Below are 23,822 nucleotides of genomic sequence, written 5' to 3'. Positions count from 1 at the left end.
ATTCATTCACAAACAAATTCTCCTCTCTCCCTCTTTCTTTAGTTCGGCCGAAACACCCTCCCAAAAGGGTTTTTCGGTTTTCGATTTTAAGCTAAGGGTTTTAAACAAAGGGTTGTTTAGGTTCGTGATCTGGGTACTAGCATACATTATTCGGGGTGTCTAGTGTGCGATCGTGGAGGGGTTTTGCTTTAAACCCTAAGTATTAATAATAATTTTATTATTATTATTTCAATTGGATCTTTGCATATAAGGTACACATCTCAATTCTTTCTTTGTTAATTAATGTGATTACATATATGTTTCGATTTCTTCCGTTGCGCTTATTCTTGATCTTGTATATTTTATGTGTTCATATTCTAACACAACAAACACTAAAATTAGATCCCACAATACTTCAATACTCAATCGAAAAAAAACAAAAATAAAACTTCAAAATAAATAAATAAACGACCTCATCCTTTACTTGACATCCACACCGATGTCAAGCCAACGATCCTCGAATGACACCGGCTCCCTAATGGATGACTCCACCACACTGGAGTGGTTGGGCCTCCACGCCAACCACACCACTATCATTACGGCTACAAAAAGTGGATCAATATAGTTAAATTTGTTTCTTTTTCAAATCAATGTATTCTCATTTGTTTTCAAGATATAGGAGATAGCAAACACTATTACATTACAAGAAAAATTTTGATTAGTGACGACTTTACTTAGTAACGACTAAAATTTGGTCACTAATATCTTCATTTAGTTACCATTAAGAAAAAATGGTCACTAAATTTGATCACTAAACAAATTTAGTGGCCAAAAAATAACATTTTTTCGTCTCTAAACAAAATTAGTCACGGACCTTTAGTGACGAGTTAAAATTTGGTAACTAATTTATCATAATGACCAAAATTTGGTCACTAAACAAAATTAGTGACGAAAATTTGGTCATTATGATAAATTAGTGACCAAAGTTTAAGTGGTCACTTTTTGTCATTCTTCGTCACTAAAGGTCCGTGACTAATTGTGTTTAGAGACGAAAAAATGTTATTTTTTGGCCACTAAGTTTGTTTAGTGGCCAAATTTAGTGACCACTTTTTCTTAATGGTAACTAATTGAGGTTATTAGTGACCAAATTTTAATCATCACTAAGCAAAGTTGTCACTAATTAACATTTTTCTTGTAGTGTTATATTCTCATTTGTCGAGTGATATCACATCTTGCACATTCTTTTTATGTAAACTAGTTTTTTTTTCCCCGGGCGTTGCCCCAGGAGACATTACGTAACATCTACACATGTAGAAAAAATTATATAAAAGGGAGTTTTCGTGACAAAAGTTAAAAAGTGAAAAGTTATGTGGTCAAAAGTAAAGAAGACGAAACTTTGGTGACTGAAGTTGAAAATTTTGAAGTTATGTGGTAAAAAGTTAAGAATATGAAACTTTGTTGACAAAAGGAAAAAATCCAAAAGTTATGTGGTAAAAAGTAAAGAAAATGAAACATTCGTGTCAAAAATTATAAAAAAAAAAAGTATAAAATATGGCGTAAAATCAAAGTATGTGCAAAAACCATATAAGATTAAGCTTTTGTGGCAAAGGTTAAAAAAATTGAAAATTATGTAGTAAAAATTGTTGACAAAATTTATAAAAAAAAAAAATATGTGGTAAAAAGTAAGAAAATGAAACTATTCTGACAAAAGTTGAAAAAATAAAGGTATAAAAGTAAATAAAACAAAACTTTTGTGTGGAAAGTTGAAGAAACGAAAGTGATGTGACAAAAAGTAAAAGGATGAAAACTTTAGTAACTTTATGTGATAAAAAGTAAAGAAAATGAAATTTTCGTAACAAAAGTTTAAAAAGTAAATAACACAAAAAATTCGTGCAAGAAGTAAAAGAAATAAAAGTTATGTAACAAAAGTAAAAGTGTAAAAGTTTATGTGATAAAAAGTAAAAAGAATGGAGTTTCGTGGCAAAAGTTAGAAAAACGAAAGTTTAAAATCGTGCCAAAAGTAAAAGAAAATAAATTGATGCGACAAAAGTAAAAAGTTAAAAGTTTCCGTGATATTAAGTAAAACAGAATGAATCTTTCGTTGCAAAAGTTAGGAAAACATATGTTTAAAAACTAAATAAAACCAAATTTTTGTGTTAGAAGTAAAAGAAATTAAAGTTATGTGACAAAAGTTAAAAGGTTAAAGTTATATGACAAAAATTAAGAAACCTAATATATTCTCTATTTTTATTAAAATGTAAAGAAAATGCAAGTTTGTGGTAAAAAAGCAAAAAAAAAAAAGAAGTTAAGTGGTAAATAAGAAAAAAGAAAAACATTACTGTAGCTTTTTCTACTTTAATTGTTATATTATAATAATGTATTAAAATGGCATCAATAAAACAAGAGCAAGTTAAAAAAAAAGTTTATATAACATATTACCATTTTCTCTAGAGGAATATATTTTAATTTATCTTAAGAAAGCTCGTTTTCAACACGAAAAAAGAATATCTTAGCTGAATTCTGGTTGAGTATCCATTAAGGGTCACATACTCACATCGACGAATGATGTGTTCACAACATATATATGTTTTTTAAGGATAATTGTTGATATATTATCTATCTTAGAGAAATGGTTTGGTAATCTCTTCTCTTATATTAATATAACAAAATTGTGATGATGTTATTTTATATTAAAGAAGACTTCTTAATATATAATCTTGATTTTTTTATGACATCATCCAATAATACAAGTAATTTAAAAGTAGGCAAAAAATAAAATAATGGAAATTTCTTTTTAAGGTATAATGATTTTAAAATATTTTTAGTAGATAATCATGGAAAGTTTTTATTGAAATGAGAAACAAATATGTAGATCGAAAATTGATTACCCCGTATTATAATATCAGATTACTTAAAATATACAATATAATAGTATTCAACGGAATAAAAAGTTAAACACGTTCATTGTGATGTATCTTTATCAAATCATATTCTATTCAAATGTCCGCATAATATGCGGGTTGATTAGCTAGTATGTTATATTTCTTAAAAGCTAGGACAAAGCATGTGAAAGTGTATATGTGGCAAGTGTGTTTTTTTTTTGTCCCGGTTTAAATTGTCGCTTGTCAAACTTTTCTCATAGATGATAACAACACTAAAGAATAATATTTAAATGGAAATGGAAGCAAATGAAGTTTGATTGCCTGTGATGGCTGTGATGATTCGTTTCTAATTAGTAAAATCTGACTTGAATCTTGATAATACATTAGCAACAAGCCAACAATAGCGTATGTGGGCCTGGGATGAACCAAATTAAAGTTATTACCTACCTGAGCCTGGCCCATTTAATAAATATTTAGTAATTATTAAAGAGAAAATAGCGTGAATACTCAAAAATCACTTTAAATATATAAAAATACCTAACTTTTTTTTAGTTTTCATAAAATACCCATTAAATCGCAAATCATATTTGCGATTCAGACCCTAAATCGCAAATCGTAAATGAGAATGGCGATCTGCGATTTGCGATTTTGAGATTTTTTAAATTCATGTTTGATATAACACAAATCGATATTCAGCTCCATTACATCACCTAATGTTAGTACTTTTCTTCAAGTGGCAAAATCAAACGATGTGTCGATGCTTTGCTTTAATGAAAAGAGAATTCTACTACTACTACTATTATTGATATATTTAATATGAGTAATTTTGGTAGAATAATTTTCTTGTTATGATTGAATTACTTGGTTACAGAGTTTAATAATATTGATCTGTTTATATGAAACTTGTAACCCTAATTCAAACCAAAGCATCGACACATCGTTTGCCTTTGCCACTTGAAGAAAAGTACTAACATTAGGTGATGTAATGGAGTTGGATATCGATCTGTTTATATCAAGCATGAACTTAAACAAATCTCAAAATCGCAGATCGCAAATTGCAAATCTGATTTGCGATTTGCGATTTAATGGGTATTTTATGAAAACTCAAAAAAAGTTGGGTATTTCCGTATATTTAAAGTGATTTTTGGGTATTCATGCTATTTTTATTAAATGTTTTGCACTACCAAATATACTTTAAGATGTTGTATAATAGAACATTGTGCGGCATGTCTCGTGGTGTACAGTAGGGGTGTAAGAAATGAACCGGAAAATCAAAAAACTGGTACGAACCGCGTGATTCGAAACCGAAACTCGAAAAAACCGAAAACAAAAAAACCGATATGTAACGGTTCGGCTGCGGTTTTCAATATTCATTACCTGCGGTTAAGCGAACCAGACCGAATTTTGATATATTTCTACAAATAACCATATATATTACATACCTATTTAACTAATTTTTTATATTTGTTGCCTAAAATATTAACAATTTTATTAAGTTTCTTTCACAATCTATGATTAGTTTTGGATATTCTAAGTAATTTTGTACTCTTGTTAATAAAAAGTTGTTAACTTTGTTTAATATTTTTTATCAAAAAAATTAATAATATCGTATAGAAGACATTTTTAAGTAGTAAATCATAATACTCTTCGATATAAACTTACATTGCATAGATATAATGTTAGAAAAAAGTAAATCAAAATTAGATATTTATTTATAAAACAAAATATTAATGTAGTTAAATAACTATTTTACATAGAAAAATTAATTAATACAATGTAAATTGACTATTATAATTGAAAACTTAAACTTTATATTAGCATAACTTTAATAAATGGTTAAACGAAAATAAAACCGCAATTAACAGACTTTTTTGGGTAACTGATTTGTGGGTAACCGAAATTAACAGTTCGAAATTTCTAACTAACCGAACCGAAACCCAAAAAAAGGTTCGCAATTTCTAGCTAACTGAACCGAACCGAACTATTTACAACCCTAGTGTACAGCTAAAACTACATGGCGTATTGTAACAACCTAACAATGCAAAAACATTAAGTGTTTAGAAAAACACAGCATGACATAAAAATTATGAACATTTATATGAATCAATGGTTTCAAGTGAACCAAGCAATAAATCCTATTGTAAATCCTTCTAAAGCCATAAACACATGACAAGTATAATTCATTAATTCTCTGTTTTAGTTTTAACCTTTGATTTAAATAAATGTCATGATCACGACTTTAAGAGGATTATTAGAAAAATATATTAACAGGGTTTATTATTACATATGGATCAATCTTATGTCCTAAGTGTTGTTGTATCTCATTAGTTGGCTTAGTGGTTGGCTCTTTACTAGGCGGCTCTTATGTCCCAGGTTCAAATCCTCGTTTTGAAACTTTGCAATAAATAGGCAGTCCTTGATGAGGGTTTAGTATGGATATACCCAAGTTCGAGTCTGATGAGGCAGTATTTACCTCTATTAATTGTAGTGCTTTCGGGTGAATTAATATTGTAACACCTGTGAATTTTGACCCCGTTGACTTTGATTGACTTGTACTTTGACTTTACTAACAAATAGTTATGTGGTGATTAGTGAAGTTCTATGATTAATAAAATGTCGAGTCAACTTTATTTTATGTGCATATTTAGTGATATTTTACATTTACGTGTCTAGTCGGAATACCCATAAGGTGTTAACTAGCTAGTTGTGGTGTAAGTGTGTGCCTTGGGTGTGTGTGGTGATCGTAGTTCCTTCCCCACCTCCCATTTCCCCTTATCTCTTCACCCACACAAAACACACACACTCTCTTTCTCTCTCAATTTCAAGAGCACCCATAAACACACACTAATCATATTTTCTTCAAAATTTCGAATCTAAGGCTAAGGGTAACTTCAAAAGTGTAAGTATTTAGTTAAACAATAATCTTTCCTTTCAAAACTTAAAGATTTTTGGTTTGAGAAAGTGTTCTTCATCCTCAAGAGCTCCAAAACCGGATTTCGAGCTTCGGGACGAATTGGGAAGTGATCTTTAGCTCAAAATGTTCCTTTTAACTAGTAGATAAGTTCCTTGTGTTGGATCTAAATGATTTGGGGTCAATTCGTGTGTAAAATTGGTGTTCTGGCTCAAAAACGGGGTTGAGATTAAATGTTTATATGTTGTGGTTATACTTAAATTTGGTTGTGTTAAAGTTCGGTAGCCGGATTTGGCCTCTAGGGTTGTTGATTTTTAGGTCAAAACCCGTTTTCTTGTTCTTCAAAATCTGCGAACGATCTTCATGAACTGACGGATGATCCGTGTTCATCACATCATCAGCCGGATCATCCGCTACATCGTCCGCAAATCCCTTTTCCTTCCTCAACGTTTTCGTTCGGTTATCGGTCGACTTTCAATGATCCAAAACTTGTTTATTAGTGTTATATCAGCATTTTAAGATCAAAAAAATTGATAAAACACATTTCTAAATACATTGATTTTCACATCGAATTTTGGGGCTAAGTCATTGAGCCGTGTTTAACCAAAACTATCAATTGGTCGTTTAAATGTTCTAGTATCACTTCTAAATCACCTTTGGGGGATATTGTGGTATAGTATAACTAGTGTTGACATTGGCTTGTATTATGGCATATATTGTTAGGTTGTGGACATTAGACGAGTATTGGACATTCCTCGCTTGATATTAACTTGTTGTTGCTGAATCAAGATGAGTTACGTAGCTCCTTACTCAATTTAGATTCGGGCTGAAAAGTGTACACATTTGTGCTTGTTTAATTTTGGGTGATTTGATTGATGACTTATTGTTTGATGTTGATTACTTGAGTGATTGTTGGATGGTTTACGCATATGATTGTGACATTGTGATTATTAGGATAGTCGTACATACATGGAAGTCGGTTATGCCTTCAATGGATTTTGGATGTGGTTGGAAGGCTGCGGGTGACCCTATAAATAAGCATCTGGGACTTAATGAAAGCAAAATCCTCCGAAGTGTGTGTACGTGTTGTTAGTGGAATTGGATGGACTTGTGATTGGTTGATATACTTCCAAGTGTTTTACACTTGAGAACATGCTTTCGTACTTATGGGTTGGTTGATGTACTTCCAAGTGTTTCACACTTGAGAACATGTTTTGCACTTATTGATTGATTAGCTTGAGTTACGATTTGCCTTATGGCTTAATTGCTAGTTACATTGATTTGTTGACGGTATAACCTATTGTTGTTGGATTATGTGTTTGGTTTGGATTGTGTGATATGATTAGGATAGTAGTACATATATGGAAGACGATGATACCTTTAATGAGTTGTTAGATGTGGTGGGAAGGCTGCGGGTGACCCTATATATAAGCATCTTCGATTCCTTAAATGTAAAGTCGTATGAAATGTATGTGCATTGTGGTTTGGATGATTGGTTTGTCGTACTCCCAAGTGCCTCACACTTGAGAACATATTGTTGTACTTATTGTTTGGGTGATGTACTACCAAGTGTTATACACTTGAGAACGCGCTTTTGTACGACGTACTACCAAGTATTTCATACTTGAGAACATTGTGGTTGTGGTGGCTTTTGTTGTTGTGGTACACTTATGATACATTATTTGATGTCTTGTTGTTTGGACACACATGTTATGTTTTCTCTATTTATTGTGATTAGACACTTGTGCGAGTACTAATACGTGGCAAGGTTACGCCATGAGTAACCCTCTCTATATTCTTGTGTGATGCGATGGTTTACCGTAAGTTATGATTTACTTGCACTTGGTACATGTTATGATTTGCTTATACTTTACACATTTTGTGACTTGGATGGTTCCTTGTGAACCATTACTACGAACTCACCAACCTAGTGTTGACCTTGTTTAGTACACTTTTCAGGAAATCAGGTGATTCAATTGCGAGAAGCATGATTGAGGTTGCATAAGAACTCGGGCTTGGACTTTCGTGGATCACGGATTTATTGGCCCTACTACTTTGGCTTTATGCTTAGGATCGTTTGCCATCTTTTAATATCATTTTGTAAATGTTTGATGGCTACATGCTCCTTGTGCATTTGGTACTTGTTATGTCATGTTTGGATCCACCGGATTCCTTGTTATTCATTTAGACTTATTCTACGATAATTCCATGCATACGCTATATCTTTTCAGTGGCATTTCGAGCCTAGCTCGGGGTGTTACAAATATGAGGTTTTCCCCCCATTGGGTTCAAGAGAGGAGGTGAGCTGGTGAGGAGATTATATAGCACGGATCCAGTTAAAATAACATATGCTAGACTATACGATGCGAGTTGTTCACACCTTTTAAAAGAAAAGTCAGGATCAATCATATACTAGTACCAAAAACATGGTCGGTCTTGGGTCATATTTTTTTAAAAATTTTTTGCAGGTTATGGGCCGGTCGGTTCGTTGCTGGTCCAGGTGGGTGTAAGCTTTACAAGGTCCCCGCTATAACTTTTCCCCAAATTAGATTTTTTATTTTTCCCCCAAATTAGATACTTACAAATTCCATCTCTTAATTTTCACTCCTTTTTTCTCCCGTATCAAATTCCATTTTGAGTTCATCAATTGTGTTGCTCAAATCCCCATTTCCAAATTAAGGTATGAACATTGCGATCCAATTGCTTCTTTTTTTTAACTTAGGGTTTCATTTAATTGAGGCAAACAAGTATGATTCAGTTCATCTATATCTATCTATGTTTCTTATAAATGCTTTAATTAGGGTTTCATCTTTCTTTTCACCTAAAAAATCATTACATTTTTCGTTGTACTTGATGTCTCCAAGTGTTTTTGTATCACATTTGTGATTCAATCTTTTATCTTCTTTGAATATATATATATATATATATATATATATGCAGCTTTTGTTCCTGTTAGTGTTGTCGTATCACATTTGTTAGTATATATATGCAGCTTTTGTTTCTATTAGTAGTGTTTGTGTTACATTTGTTAATTTAGTCTTTTAATATGTATATATATATACATGTATATATGCAGCTTTTGTGTATTAGTATGAAACCTAAACGTCGTTGGGCCAAAGATAGAATCAGCACCCTTCCCGAGGACATAATAGAAACCATCCTATGTCATCTACATATAAGAGATGCAGTAAGGACTAGTATTCTCTCAAAGAATTGGAGGTACATTTGGGCCTGAATTCCTAAACTTGTGTTTCTTGAGGATACATTTTGAAAAGTAACTGGTAGCAGTCAACTGTCTGATTCGGAGCGACATATCGATAGTTGGAAGCTTCGGAAATGTAAATTTCTTTCCGCTATATACCAAGTTCTGTTAATGCACCAGGGTCCAATACTTGAGTTCACCGTTGACATGGTGGCAGGTTACAACTGTTTTGAACTTGATCAAATAATAGTTCATTTGTCAAGGAGAAATACTATCACTGAATTGAAGCTTATGAATGGTTATGCGGATGGTGCCTTTGAGCAGTATGCGGTACCATTCTCTATTTACTCATTGCATCAATTGACGTACCTACGTCTCTTTGATTGTTATATAAAGCATAAACCGACATTCAGTGGATTTGGTAGCCTTACAACCTTATGCTTGGAGTCTGTAAGCATTGCTCCTAAAACACTTCTACATCTTTTATCCAAATCGTCGTTACTCAAGAGAGTAAATTTGGTAAGTTTTCACTAGAATTTTTGTACTCATTGGTTTCACAGTTTATCTGAATATCGTAAGCTGTGGCAGTATCTATATTATCAAGACGAAGATGGACACATGCCCTTTATTGACCTATTGGAGTGTATACATTTGGTTGAACATCTGAAAATTGGCGATTCTGAATGGATTAAAAAGGTAACTTTTGTACTATTACGATATATCATTAATTCGACTTGAAACAACAAATTTGCATGTTAATCTTTGTTTTTGCCTATGGTACTAGTGTTTAATTGTAGAAGAAGCTCCACAAAAGCTTCCAACCTCATTAGTCCACCTCAAAAAAGTGTCTTTTGAAATGTGTTTCAATAGCAAGCATGGGTTATCGATTATTGCTCTCTTGATCAAATCCTCCCCAAACTTGGAGAGAATTAAGCTGGGGGTAAACAACAAAAGTTCATCTTATATTCTTCTTGTTTTGATTGTAATGCCAATATATACTGACACAAGAAATGCTTTCCTGTAGACTCTATGGTATCGTAGAGATTAGCTGGATATTGAGACAAACCCCGTTACACTGGATGATTATTCTAATATTTGGCTAGAGCATCTCTATGAATTAAAGATTAAAAATTTTACCAAGAAAAACTGAGTTGGAGTTTGTGAAGCTAATCTTGGCCAAGTCACCTATGCTAAAGAAGGCGAAAATAGTCCTCGACACAAAGGTTACAAAAGATGAAAAGATGCTATTATCAAGAATTCTCTTCAACGCCCCAAGTGTATCACCCGTGGTAGAAATCACTGTTGAGTGTGTTACCCGTTATTAATCGTAAATGTAAGTTTAAATGTATGCCTGATGCAGACATTTGGCTTCAAATCCTTTAGACCACTGAAAAACTATTATTTTTCATCTTTTTTGTATGATACTATCTTTGAGTTTTTTTTTTCTTTCTTTCAGTTGTTGAGGTAATAGTATATAATATGCTTGTATTGTATGTGTATAAATGGCTTGTATGTGTATGTTTCGTGAGAGGCAAACATGTGTGTGCTCAGGTAAAAGCATACGTATGAGTGTGTCGTCTATGTGTATGAGTGTGTATTTTTATGTTCAAACAATTTGAGTTCCAAAGAGCCAAATTTGGATGCATTCCTAATTCATCTTTAATATGTAAAATTGTTAAATTATGCACCTTGATCAGTTTAATTAACTTAGTATGTTTTATTGTTTTATTTTGTATCAGTTTATAAGGACTATTTGTGCTACATGCTACAAGTAAGGAACTGGAGGGTTGAAGGTGTTAGAAGAAGAAAGAAGAGGGAGCTGACTGGAACATCATTGCCTATATATTCTAAGTGCCACAGTAATTTAGGGTTACACAACATACATCTCACTTTGGGCGATTATTATTGTTACCCAGAAAACCCTATTCTCATATATATCATCATCATGTTTGTTCTGATTATAATTCTGATCATGTAGCTATGTTGTTGTCCCTTATCCTTCACTATAAGTGTTGACTATTGTAATCTTCTATTGTTCTTGTTTAGGTTTGATACCTTTTATTCTGTTTAATAGAGTTAATCTTTCGACTATAAGTGTGATAATCTTATTATTTCATCAAAAATATCAACATTTGAACTTATAGTAACATGTCAATGCTTTTTTACTGTCTAACAATTAACAAATATTGAAACAACAAAATTAAAAACACACTTTGCCCAAGACTTTATTTAAGGGCTAATCACAGATTATGAAGATAACTACAAACCACATAATCCTTGCATACCTTTATTTGTTATTTACTATGTTTTGTTATGTCCCTAATATTAGTCGGGTGGAAATATCAGGAACATCTCACCATACAAGGGCGAGACTTTGTCAATCCCATAAAGAGTGGGTAAAGACCAAGGATAGTTATACTAGCATCATTTGCTATTAAAATATTAAGCTGGATTAATTACTTGGTTGATATTAATGTTTTATATTTAACTAGATTATTGTCCCGCGTAATACGCGGGTAAATATATTTTTATACTTATATATATCTAAAATACTATTTTCTTAATTAATAGTTAACAAATTAAAATATTCAATTTCACTTTATTAACATTTGTTTTTTTTAACCTTGATAATTTCACAAACATTTATTGTGTTGCTCATTAAGTCTTACTGATTAAATAAATTATTCAATGCCAAAGTTATTGCTTATCCATGTCATCACAAATATCTCAATGTCATTCGAATTTTCATTTCAAATCATAAAAAATATCACACATGACACATTCTTTAAATGGTGCCAAGGCATACAACCTTCTAAACCGAGTTGCAAGATTGCCACCATCAAGCCAATGAATATTCCAAAATCTTGTTTTATTTTCACTCCCAACTGTTCTTTAATAACATCCTAAGGAGACTAGCAATCAGGTGTGTCTTAGAGAATGAGGAACATATATTTTTCCATATATTATTACCATTTGTTTACACGGGAACGCTGACTCAGAACATTGAATCACATTGATGATTTTAAACCTCATATAATTCAGATTTTAAACCACATATCATATTCATTTGTACATATCAATGCTAAATCGAGAGTGTCCAGACCACCAAAACCTAAACCACCAACTTTTTACCTGACAATTGCCTTCTAGTAGATCCATTACCTTTTCCGAGTTTGACGCCCCCTCCTCCCTTACCCCTTCCACCAAAAAAATGAAGTTGTGATCTTTATCAATCGAAAGAGAGAAAAATAATATATCCTAAATACTTTGAATTACCGAGTTAAAATATATCATAGACAACGCATTAGTATTGAGTTTAGATTTTTATTCTATAATAACCTTGCAAAATTTTTGATAAAAAACCTTGGATGGAGTCCCACTCCAATTTGGTGAATCTTGTCTTATTTTCACTCCCAACTGTTTTTTAATAACATCTTAAGGGGCTAGCAATCGAGTGTGCCTCAGAGAATGAGAAACATATATTTGCCCATATATTATTACCATTTGTTTTATACAGGAACGCAGACTCTCAGAACCATGAATCACATTGATGATTTTAAACCTAACATAATTCAGATTTTGAACCACATGTCATATATCAATTTGTACATATCAATGCTAAATTAAGAGTATCCAGACCACCAAAACCTAAACCACCCACTTTTTAACCTGACAATTGTCTTCCAGTAGATCCATTACATTTCATTTTCCGACCTGACAATTTTAAACTTTTTTAAGGGTATATTTGTAATTTTGTTCCTACAAAATATTAATAAATAAAGAATACATACAAACGACTTTGTTGTCATAAGTCTCTTCTTTAAAAGTACATCACTTGGTTGGAAACAATAGTCTTAAGAATAAACCTCTCTATTGGTAGAGCAAATTTTTTAACTTGTTTTGATTTTTAATAGAATAGGATAAAAAAAAACAGGTTGGAATATTGTTTTTTTTTGTTTGGATGAATGCACAGTACATTGATGATATAGTTGTATATAAACACGTTATATTTTTTTTCAAATTCCTTTTATTTTGTCAAAGTCTTTCTTTTGTATCTTTGACTACAAATATTTTTTATTGCATTATATAATATTTGATAAGTTATACTCTATGAAAACATATCGAAACCTCTATCAACTCATATAACTTTCATCAAATATTATACATTATAAATAAAAATATTTAAGGCCAAATTTGTGAGACAAAGACTTTAAAAATTCTAAAGTGGACACTTTTGATGGGACAGAAGGAGTAGCTTACTATTTTTATAGAAAGTTGATCTATATATTTTAAATGAAACATATCTAAAATATTTCAATTAAAATATGCTTACTATTATTTTATAGGAATATATAGATTGACAATTAAATTGCTTAGAAATTTTAGTGTATAACTAAACTATTCGAGCAAAACGTTAAAACACAAGTGCAGTGACAATGCAGACATATCCGGATGAATAGAAGTTATCCAAAAAAACAAAAATTTTACTTAGCGAGACCTCTGATAGATGATGTATCCCTTTTTCAAAAGTGTGGTTAAATAACACATAAATTTATATGAGAAACAATGACTAAGGTTTGTTACAAAAGTGTCTGGTCACTATAAAGAGGAATCTAATCGACGACTAATGTAACTTCATGTTTTCTAGTGGTTTAATTCTTACCTGGTTAAAATTTGTCAACTTATGATATTATAAAAATTTAAAATGTCATTAATTATATATAATATAATAATATATTAAAAAAATAATATTAACGATTATTCTATTAGATATATAAATATTAGCTACTATTTTTGATTTCTTGATTAAAATTATTGGGTAAAAAGTGTAAATTTGTAATGGAAAACCAAAAAGTGTAAATTAAATTTAAAGGGGTATATAGGGGTGAGTTATTTTGAGAACCACTAAAAAAAAAAGAACGCGAGAACCAATCTCAGCCTTCCATTCATCAAGATCAGGAAGGACATGTTTGTCATTATTAAAAAAGTTGTCCAGCACTCTCTTTCTCTCTCCTCTTATTAAATCAAAAAATATCTAAATCATTAAAAAACTTTTATCTCACAAACCGTACATCGTTAGATGGAAAAAAAAGCATGGGTAGTCTTGAAATTTCGTCATCTTTCATTAGAGATGCGATTCGATATACTTTTGACGACTTTTTAAATTTCGTTTTTTTCCCCATCACGTTCATCCTACACATGTGTAAGTAAAACCTACACATGTGTAGGAAAGACCTAGAAGTAGTGAGTTGTATAACATGCCCATGCGTAAGTACAACCTGCCCATAGGTAAGTACAACCTACACATGGGTAAGTTACTTATAAAGTTCAAAAAAAATGAGGACGCATTGTAAAACCTTAAATGCTAAACCCTAAAGCTTAATTTCTAATCCGAGGGGGAAGCTACTTTCTAAAAACCCTGGAAAATCTAAACCTTAAATGTTAAACCCTAAAAACCTAAAACGGATGAGGGTTCCCACTCTAGGGTTTAGGGTTTGAAGCCCGAGGGTTAGCCTAGCTAACCCTCGGGCTTCAAACCCTAAACCCTAGAGCGGGTACACGGTACACTTTAGGATTTAGGGAGGCTAACCCTACAACTTCAAACCTTAAACCCTAAAGCTTAATTGCTAATCCGAGGGGGACGCTACATTCTAAAAACCCTGGAAAATCTAAACCCTAAATGCTAAACCCTAAAAACCTAAAAATGATGAGGGTTCACACTCTAGGGTTTAGGGTTTGAAGCCCGAGGGTTACGGCTAACCCTCGACCTTCAAACCCTAAACCCTAAAGCGAGATGTATTAGGGGTAAGTACAACTTGCCCATGGGTAAGTACAACTTACACATGTGTAAGATGAACGTGATGGAAAAAAAACGAAATTTAAAAAGTCGTCAAAAGTATATCGAATCGCATCTCTAATGAAAGAGGATGAAATTCTAAGACTACCCATGCTTTTCTTTTCGTCTAACGATTTACGGTTTGTGAGATAAAAGTTTTTTAGTGAATTAGATAGAATTATATTAAAGTTAGAGAGAGAAAAAAAAGGAGCTGACGAAAATATCCCTCTAGTGTTAAGAGGAGTTTTTTTATTTTTAATCTTGTCCATCCATTTTCTTTGATCCAAGGGTATAGAGGAGTTCTTGAGTTCTTTTTTTTAGGAGTTCTTAAATAATCCCTCCTCGGGGTATATATATATATATGTCAACTATTATTTTTGATTTCTTGATTAAAATTATTGAGTAAAAAGTGTAAATTTGTGATGAAAAATCAAAAAGTGTAAATTAAATTTAAAGGGGTATTTTTTATATAATCATAAAAGTATAAGTATTAATATTGTCATTTAAAAAAGATAAAATAATTAAATTTGATCTAATGGTTCTAAATCAAAGATGAAATCCATCCAAAGGTTCTTGTTTGTTTAGGAATGAATTTTTCACCTTGTTATATATATATTGGTAGATGCTCTATATTCAATGTTATTTGGAAAATAATATTTATGTCATATACTCATACGTATAAAGTCAGGGTCCCTTTTGAATGAAAAGAAAACATGAGATCATATGTACAATTGAATTCAAAGTTGAAGGATTCTCGTATACTTCGCATGAAGTAAAAATGACAACATTCACCGAATCCGAAAATCAATTCCAGCCTACCAAATAAAACCAAACAAAACAACCTTAAATATCTTAAAGTACAAGAACAGGTTTAAAGTTACATTAAGATCTGTACTAGAGAGAGTCTAATCTCATGTGTACTACATTTTTTGCAGTACAAAAACTATTTGATTACTTCATTAATGGTGGAAATTCCACCACTAAACACACTTTTCATTTGGCCATCAATAGTTGGAAATCTGTTGATCTATACATTCATCTTTATATATATTCAATCAATCTATGCCCATTTTTAATGCACAACATCTTTTCTTAATAAAACATTGCACCTAAAAGGCTAAAACACATTGTAACATTTTATTTCTTTTAAGGGTTTTCAAGATTTCATCTTACAATTAAGTGTGGTTCTCAAAACCTTATAAAGGGTGTTTGATGGTTCTGATCATTTGATCATAAGCACATGGATATAGAGACGACAAGAGACGAAAATGACCAGATGGTCGTAAAAAGACTACCACCTTGGACAACAAACATAACGTGTCGTGGACTCGTGGCTAGTTTAGTGATCGGGGTGGTTTATAGTGTGATAGTAACGAAGCTTAATCTCACGACTGGTCTTGTACCGAATCTAAACGTTTCTGCAGCTCTTTTAGCGTTCGTGTTCATTAAAACATGGACGAAACTGGTTCATAAAGCTGGTTTTGTAACGACACCATTTACAAAACAAGAGAATACAATCATTCAAACATGTGCTGTTGCTTGTTACAGCATTGCTGTTGGAGGTTTTTTTTTTTTTTAATACTAATAGTTTATTTTAATTTGTGTAATTATCGTTATTATTGATTTGGTTAATGATTAGTAATAAATGACCGGCTAATGTAGGTGGATTCGGGTCATATTTATTGGGATTAAACAAGAGGACATATGAAGAAGCAGGTGTTGATGTAGAAGGGAATTCACCAGGAAGTTATAAAGAACCTGGAGTTGGTTGGATGACTGGTTTTCTATTTGTTACTAGTTTTGTTGGGCTATTGGCTTTAGTCCCTTTAAGAAAGGTTTGTACTTTAATTTGACCCTTTGCTGATTTATATTTTTGCATGGATAACCATGTACAACAACAACGATACTTAATCCTGTCATGGGCGAGGTAGGATGTAGATAGTTATACCTCTGCCCGACAGCCTGTCAGAAAGACCTACAACAAGAGCTTTTGGCATTGCTAACTATGTATCGTTTTTTTATTTTATCATGTAGATTATGATCATAGACTACAAGTTAACTTATCCAAGTGGAACAGCTACAGCAGTTTTGATCAATGGGTTTCATACTCCAAAGGGAGACAAAATGGCCAAGTATGCCTCCCATTGTAACACAAACATAAGCATTCATGCATTTTAACATTTCATTTTTTTTTTTTTTAAATTTGGTTTACCTTTGTTGTAGAAAGCAAGTTATTGGGTTCACAAAGTTCTTCTCAGCGAGTTTCATGTGGGCTTGTTTTCAATGGTTCTTTTCTGGTTCGGGCACATGTGGATTCACCTTTTTTCCTACATTCGGATTGAAAGCTTTCAAGAACTCGTGGGTGTTCTGCGTTTTGAAAGTTTGATATGTTTGATGAAATATTAATGCAAGATTGATGATGATTTGGTGTTGCATGCAGGTTTTATTTTGATTTTAGTATGACATACATAGGAGCAGGAATGATATGTTCACATCTTGTGAACTTGTCATTACTTGCAGGAGCTGTGCTATCGTATGGCGTTATGTGGCCCCTCATTGAAGATCGAAAAGGTGCTTGGTTTCCTTCCAGCTTACCAGAAAGTAGCATGAAGAGTTTAAACGGTTACAAGGTTTGACTTATTATGGCCAAACTAATAGGTCTCCAACATACAAGAAATTTTCTCAAGATCATATTATAACTTGAGACGTTTGCAGGTCTTCATATCGATTGCTCTTATTCTAGGAGACGGATTGTACAATTTTCTCAAGATCACAGTTTTTACTGCACGAACGATATATCTGACATCTAGGGAGAAACCTAGAACTAGTAAGTATTTCATAAGTACATAAATAGTTACATAGATTAGCTATCCTTTCAAATTAGTAGCAATAGGTATCCTTTCAGATTAGTAGCAAAGGTGACAATTTTAACTCTTTTATGATAAATGGGTCAATTTGCATATTCTATTACCTCAATTGGGTCAAGCGGATCAAATAATTTTTAAATTAATGACGAATTGATGAGTTGAATGGGTTGGAAGGCGTCCCAAAGTCTACTTTAATGCATTCTACCTCTTAACTCATCCATTCAAAAGTCAAATTATTATGCTTGCAGTATACTTTTGGTAATAGCAAAGGGCCTTTGGACTAGCAGTATGTTAGGTGAAAAATCAATTAGTAATTGTCCATTGTGGACAATTAGAAATTTATGTCATTATTTGCCTTTCTTAATAATGTATTGTTTTTTAAATCGCCACATTAAGAGGGAAATTGTGGGTCAACCTGACCCAGCCTACACATTTCGAAGCATACTAAATATAACCTCAATTTAACCTGACCCTCAAATTGCCCAAACCTCGCATTTTGTACTTTCAACTAAACTTAAGAACAATAGCAACTCTATTCAAAATCATGTCAAATTTATTCTATTCAAGGGGCAGTGCCCTTGTTGGGGTCCCCTGATTATTTTCTTTATCATTGAAGAGATCTAACTCCTCATTTGTAACAATTTTCTAAATGATTTCTAGTAAAGCGTTGCAATCTTTCAATATGAAAGGTGCAAGCTGCGACCTTTCATGTGTTATAAATGTACACTTCTGCACGATTTTATACATATATATTCTTTGTACCTGACCTCAATTTTGGTTGTCTATATTGAAGTTGAAACCTTTATCTTATCTCAATAAAAGATTTCATGTAACCTTAAGGCAGCATATAGCAGCGAATACTTTCTTGCGAAAGTGTTTTATGATTCAAAGGCATATATAGTCATCTCCGAAACCCACTTTTCTAAAAGTTCTGACATTTTTTTGTGAATTCGTTGAAAACAGATCCAGAGGATCATACTCAACCCCGAGATGATTCTGAGCTGAATGAGGTCTTTTTAAGAGAGAGCATACCCTTCTGGCTAGCAGCTACTGGTTACCTGATTTTCTCTGTGGTTTCCATTACAGTCATCCCACTCATGTTCCCAGAGCTCAAATGGTATTACGTCCTTGTCGCATACATCATTGCACCATCTCTTGGCTTCTGTAATGCATATGGTGCTGGTCTAACCGACATGAACATGGCATATAATTATGGAAAGGTTGCACTCTTTGTGCTATCTGCTATGTCCGGTAAAGATGATGGTGTCATTGCTGGTCTAGTAGGATGTGGTCTGATAAAGTCCATAGTCTCGATTTCATCTGATTTGATGCACGATTTCAAGACGGGTCATTTGACTTTGACTTCACCACGGTCAATGCTTGTTAGCCAAGCTATTGGGACTGCCATTGGATGTGTCGTAGCACCTCTGACCTTCTTTTTATTTTACAAAGCATTTGACATTGGAAATCCAGATGGAGAGTATAAAGCTCCTTATGCAATTGTTTACAGGAACATGGCGATTTTAGGGGTTCAAGGTTTCTCTGCATTGCCTAATCATTGCTTACAACTATGTTACCTTTTCTTCAGTTTTGCCATGGCAGCTAATTTGGTAAGAGATATATTTCCAGAGAAAATAGGCAGATACCTTCCGTTACCAATGGCTATGGCTGTACCTTTTCTTGTCGGTGCTTATTTTGCTATCGACATGTGCATGGGAAGTTTGATTGTCTTCGTGTGGCACAAGCTCAATAAGCAAAAAGCTAAACTGATGGTTCCAGCTGTTGCTTCAGGTTTGATCTGTGGAGACGGATTATGGATTCTTCCATCATCGATTTTTGCATTAGCTGGTATCAATCCTCCAATCTGCATGAAATTTGTTCCCACAAAGAGCGCATAATGTCAGAATTTATGTTGAAGAATATAAACAATGTTTAGCAGTTTTGTTATAATATATAGACTGTAGGATGTGTAGAGTATCAAAGTGGTACTTGTAGCATTAGCTTGTGTTTGCAATGAAGATCCTTGGTGTGATATTAAAACAGCAAAAACGGAACTACATAAAGCCTTTTGATGGTATAAATGAAAAATGAAAGTTATTCTATTTTGCCAACGACCCATGATACACACGTTGACACGTATCTAGGATACAAATCTTTCTGGTCTTGGTGCCGACGATGAAAGTAAAGAAATGTGGTTAGGAAAAAGGAGGTAATGACCCACTACTGCAATTCGGAAATCTTGCTGCCAAGCTAATAGTGTGCTAAGTAGTGAATGTATCTTTCAATGGCCCTACCTAAGATAAGTGCACGATCCTTTTATCTAGTCTAATCTAAACATGAATCACATTCATTCATAACAGTTCCTTCCATCTGCACAAAAGAATTTGATTTTACTAAAACTTACACTTCTAACGGTCATCGTGTTTAACATGAATGAATCTTTATCAGAATAGATTGCACCAGTATTCGAAGTTTATATCATGCTATTTATGAATTTGACAGCAAAATGACATTAGTTGAAAGATGTCGATGATACTAAAGATCAGATGTTACAGGGTTGAAAAGGGACAGTAACAGTAAGAGATAATGGATAAGTGTTGATTAAGACTTAAGAGTAAAAATGTCTGTATGCATTGTTTACTTTATGTGCACTTAACATAAAGTGTACTAAAAATCCTTTTTCATTAAAATACAATAGCCAAATAGGAAAAAAAACATCAGTAAACGAATCGTGTCATAAAAACAAAAGAGAAAATTATCCCACTGACATAGACACACACAACTTAAAGTGGAAGAAAAGATGAAACGTAGAGGTAATGACAATGACACAAACGATGAAACTGGCCTGTAGACGATAACTTGCTCCTGTAATTGTTTTTACTGAAACTTACAAATTTGAAACCCGAAAACCAAACCACTGTGTTGGATATGACTTGAATCCATAACAATTTACTGGCTATTCAAGTTTGTTTATTTCACCAACAAGTTAGCAGAAAACCATGCACAATTTGGTTCTATATAGACATTCAAAACTGCTTATATATTGTATCAAACACTATATGCTACAAACATTTTTTTACATATAATCCAAACCAGCATCCCACAGATTGACGGATTCACATATATTTGAAAGTAAGTGATGTATATTGATTTTCTTCTATTAAGTACAGCGATGAAACAGAGACCCCACTGAGAGAGATTCACAGTAAGGGAAACAATGAATGCCATCAGCCATTAAGTTATGTAACATGACATACGCAGTTAACTAGGAAACACGACATTAAAATGTATACTATTCCGGTTCTTCTGGAAAATAGAGAATAAAAATCTGACTGTAAAATAGAAAACAGAAATCGCTCTGATAAGTGTTTGATATAATGATATGAGACTGTCTCCGTTCTTCAGATGGCAACTTGCTAGAAGCTACCAAGTTGTAACCATCTCATAGCGGTCTCCTATATGAAAAGATGTTTAAGGTTGTAATCATCACTACAATGAGAGTACTAATCATGCTTACATGTTGTCTCTATTAGACTTCCATTTGAAAAAAAAAAAGTCTTCGATAGCATGACTTGTGTTTCTGTTAAAATATATACACATATATATATATATATATATATATATATATATATATATAACTCTTTAATATAAACTTAGGGTCATTATTGTAACTTGTTCTAACTTCCGGGTTAAGTAAATGTACAGGTTTGTTATTCAAAGAACTAGAGGGACTATACTTGGATATATTGAAAGATGAAGGGAGAAGAGGCGGTGGCTGATATCTTGAAGATTATATATCATGTTTAGGGTTCTTGGTGATATACCAGAATTCATACATACAACATATATTACTTGTTCTCTCTTGATCCTTTAGAGTTCTTTAATCTCTTATTCTGTAATTGATTGATTCGTCTTGGTCAATCATTCCACTGATCATCTTGATCATACTTTTCTTGTAATAACATTTGATAGTAAGTCGGTTATACAGCCGACTGATTACATCGATATAAAACAATAATAATAAATAATCTCATCTTCTTTGATTTTGTTCATGGTATCAGAGCCAGGTTACTCTGATCGGTGATTTCTGTTTTTAAAAGATTTTTTGGATTTAGGGCGTATTTCGATTTCGAAACCCTAGATCTAAGAAACCCTAATTTTTAGGGTTTTCTGGTTTACGATCTTGTTGATTCCGCTGCTTATTACTTCAGATCCTTCTTCTTCTTGACTAAGTGAATCAAGAAGAAATCTAGGGTTTCTTCATATTCAGATCCTGATTATTCTTCTTGACTAAGTGAATCAAGAAGAAAATTAAGGTTCCTCTACCTTCAGCCAATAGCACTGTATTGTTGATCTTCTTTCCTTTAAATCTTCGTTAATCTCATTAATATTTTTTTTAAAAAAAATTTTTTATTTCAATTCTCATAAAAGCATTTGTGTTAATACTTGACCGGTCTCCATGAGAGGCTTGGAATCCTGTCACTGGCACATTTGAGAGATTGAGATTATTTTCAGTTTTTTATATATATATATATTAATCTAGTTTAAGTTTTTCTTGTTCTTGTTATTGTGTGGTTAAAATTTGCTTGTTAGTTAAGTATCTATAATTTGGTTACTTGTTGATAATCTGCATTAATTGGCTATTTGTTTGCTTGATAATTGATTGATTATGGCTCCTAAACCTCCTCCTGGTAGTAACTCTAAGCCTACTGCTGTTAGTGCTCTTGATTTTGGTGATCCTTTATATCTTCATCCTACTGATACTAGTGGTGCTTCTATTTTATCTTTCAAACTAACTAGTACTGATAATTACAATGTTTGGTCATGTGCTATGATGCTTGCTTTAGAAACTAAAAATAAAGTAGGCTTTGTTGATGGTTCTTGTGATAAAAATAATGATGATCCTGTATTGGCTAAACAATGGGATAGGTGTAATTTTGTGGTGTTATCTTGGATTTTAGGATCAATTAGTCAAGAATTATACATGGGACAAATATTTTCTAAAATTGCTAGTGAAGTTTGGGAAGATTTAAAAGAAATCTATGATAAAGTAGATGGTTCTGTTACTTTTAATTTGCATCATAATATAAATACTTTGAGTCAAAATGGTTCTTCATTGTCTAAATATTATCACAAATTGAATACTTTCTGGAAACAGTTTGATGCTATGGTTAAATTACCTGTTTGTACTTGTAAAGCTGCAAAAGAGTTTAAAGCACATCATGATTTAATAAGATTAATGCAGTTTCTTATGGGTTTAGATGAAATATATATGTCTGTCAGAAGTACTATCCTTATAAAGGATCCTCTACCTGATGTTAAAACTGCTTATGCATTGTTATCTAGGGAAGAATCTCACAGGAATGCTAGTTCTGTTAATCATGTGAAACCTGAAAATTCAGCATTTGTTTCTAAATTTAATGATTCTAAAAAGAAGTTTGTGAGAAATGATAATCTTGTGTGTGCTAATCCTGCTTGTGGTTTAAAAGGACATACTATTGATAAATGTTTTAAAATTGTTGGATATCCTAATTATATTAAAAGGAAAAATGATTTTCAAAATAAAGGTTATTCTAACAATACTTATAATGAAAAGTCTTTTTCTGACAATAGTGGTCCTGTTTCTAGTGCTCAACATGTTCAAAATACTGGTTTACCATTTACTAATGAGCAGATTTCCAAACTCATGAATTTGATTAGTGATAAACAGGATACTAAGACAGGGATTCAAACACATATGGCAGGTACTTTTATTTCTTCTATTTACTTTAATTCCAATGCTCAGTTAATTAAAGTACCAAGTAAAAAGGATTGGATAAATGATTCTGGTGCAAACCAACATATGTGTTGTTCTGATCATAATCTAGTCAATGCTGTTGATGTTACTTCTTTGAATCTTACTGTTAATCATCCTAATGGTACTTCTGCTTTAATAAGAAAAATTGGAGATATAAAATTGACAGATAAAATTACTATTTTTGATGTCTTATATATTCCAGATTATTGTGTAAATCTCTTTTCTGTTCATAAGGCAAGTAGAGATAGTAAGTTGTTTATTGGTTTTACTGAACAAATGTGTTATATTCAGGATTTGAAAACAATGAGAAATCTGGGGACTGGTAGAGTTCAGGGAGGTTTATATTTT

General features: G+C 32.4%; 2 protein-coding genes across 2 annotated transcripts; both read left to right on the top strand.

Moving 5' to 3' along the window:
* The first annotated feature begins 9,022 nt into the window (after positions 1-9,022).
* On the top strand, positions 9,023-10,351 carry LOC122586102. The gene is made up of 4 exons (XM_043758208.1): positions 9,023-9,493; positions 9,563-9,670; positions 9,759-9,914; positions 9,999-10,351. The coding sequence occupies exons 1-4, from the start codon at positions 9,146-9,148 to the stop codon at positions 10,020-10,022; spliced, it is 636 nt and encodes a 211-aa protein (XP_043614143.1). The 5' UTR covers positions 9,023-9,145; the 3' UTR covers positions 10,023-10,351.
* A 5,478-nt stretch (positions 10,352-15,829) lies between these two features.
* Positions 15,830-19,779, top strand: LOC122586161 (metal-nicotianamine transporter YSL3-like). Its single transcript, XM_043758270.1, has 7 exons — positions 15,830-16,372; positions 16,473-16,645; positions 16,845-16,942; positions 17,034-17,168; positions 17,251-17,440; positions 17,526-17,637; positions 18,641-19,779. The coding sequence occupies exons 1-7, from the start codon at positions 16,051-16,053 to the stop codon at positions 19,573-19,575; spliced, it is 1,965 nt and encodes a 654-aa protein (XP_043614205.1). The 5' UTR covers positions 15,830-16,050; the 3' UTR covers positions 19,576-19,779.
* Positions 19,780-23,822: the final 4,043 nt, after the last annotated feature.

The sequence above is a fragment of the Erigeron canadensis genome, chromosome 1 (assembly GCF_010389155.1).
Source record: "Erigeron canadensis isolate Cc75 chromosome 1, C_canadensis_v1, whole genome shotgun sequence".
Classification (NCBI taxonomy): Eukaryota; Viridiplantae; Streptophyta; class Magnoliopsida; order Asterales; family Asteraceae; genus Erigeron; species Erigeron canadensis.
Note: the sequence above shows the minus strand (reverse complement) of the source record. Positions and strands in the feature narration are given on the sequence as shown.

What these genes read in the sequence shown, in the direction of transcription:
- LOC122586102 (XM_043758208.1), top strand. Translation starts at nt 9,146, where the DNA reads ATGCACCAGGGTCCAATACTTGAGTTCACCGTTGACATGGTGGCAGGT. An exon ending in ATTCTGAATGGATTAAAAAG is followed by an intron (nt 9,671 to 9,758) that starts GTAACTTTTGTA and finishes CTATGGTACTAG; the next exon opens with TGTTTAATTGTAGAAGAAGC. An exon ending in TGGAGAGAATTAAGCTGGGG is followed by an intron (nt 9,915 to 9,998) that starts GTAAACAACAAA and finishes GCTTTCCTGTAG; the next exon opens with ACTCTATGGTATCGTAGAGA.
- LOC122586161 (XM_043758270.1), top strand. Translation starts at nt 16,051, where the DNA reads ATGGATATAGAGACGACAAGAGACGAAAATGACCAGATGGTCGTAAAA. An exon ending in TTACAGCATTGCTGTTGGAG is followed by an intron (nt 16,373 to 16,472) that starts GTTTTTTTTTTT and finishes CGGCTAATGTAG; the next exon opens with GTGGATTCGGGTCATATTTA. An exon ending in TTGAAAGCTTTCAAGAACTC is followed by an intron (nt 17,169 to 17,250) that starts GTGGGTGTTCTG and finishes TGTTGCATGCAG; the next exon opens with GTTTTATTTTGATTTTAGTA.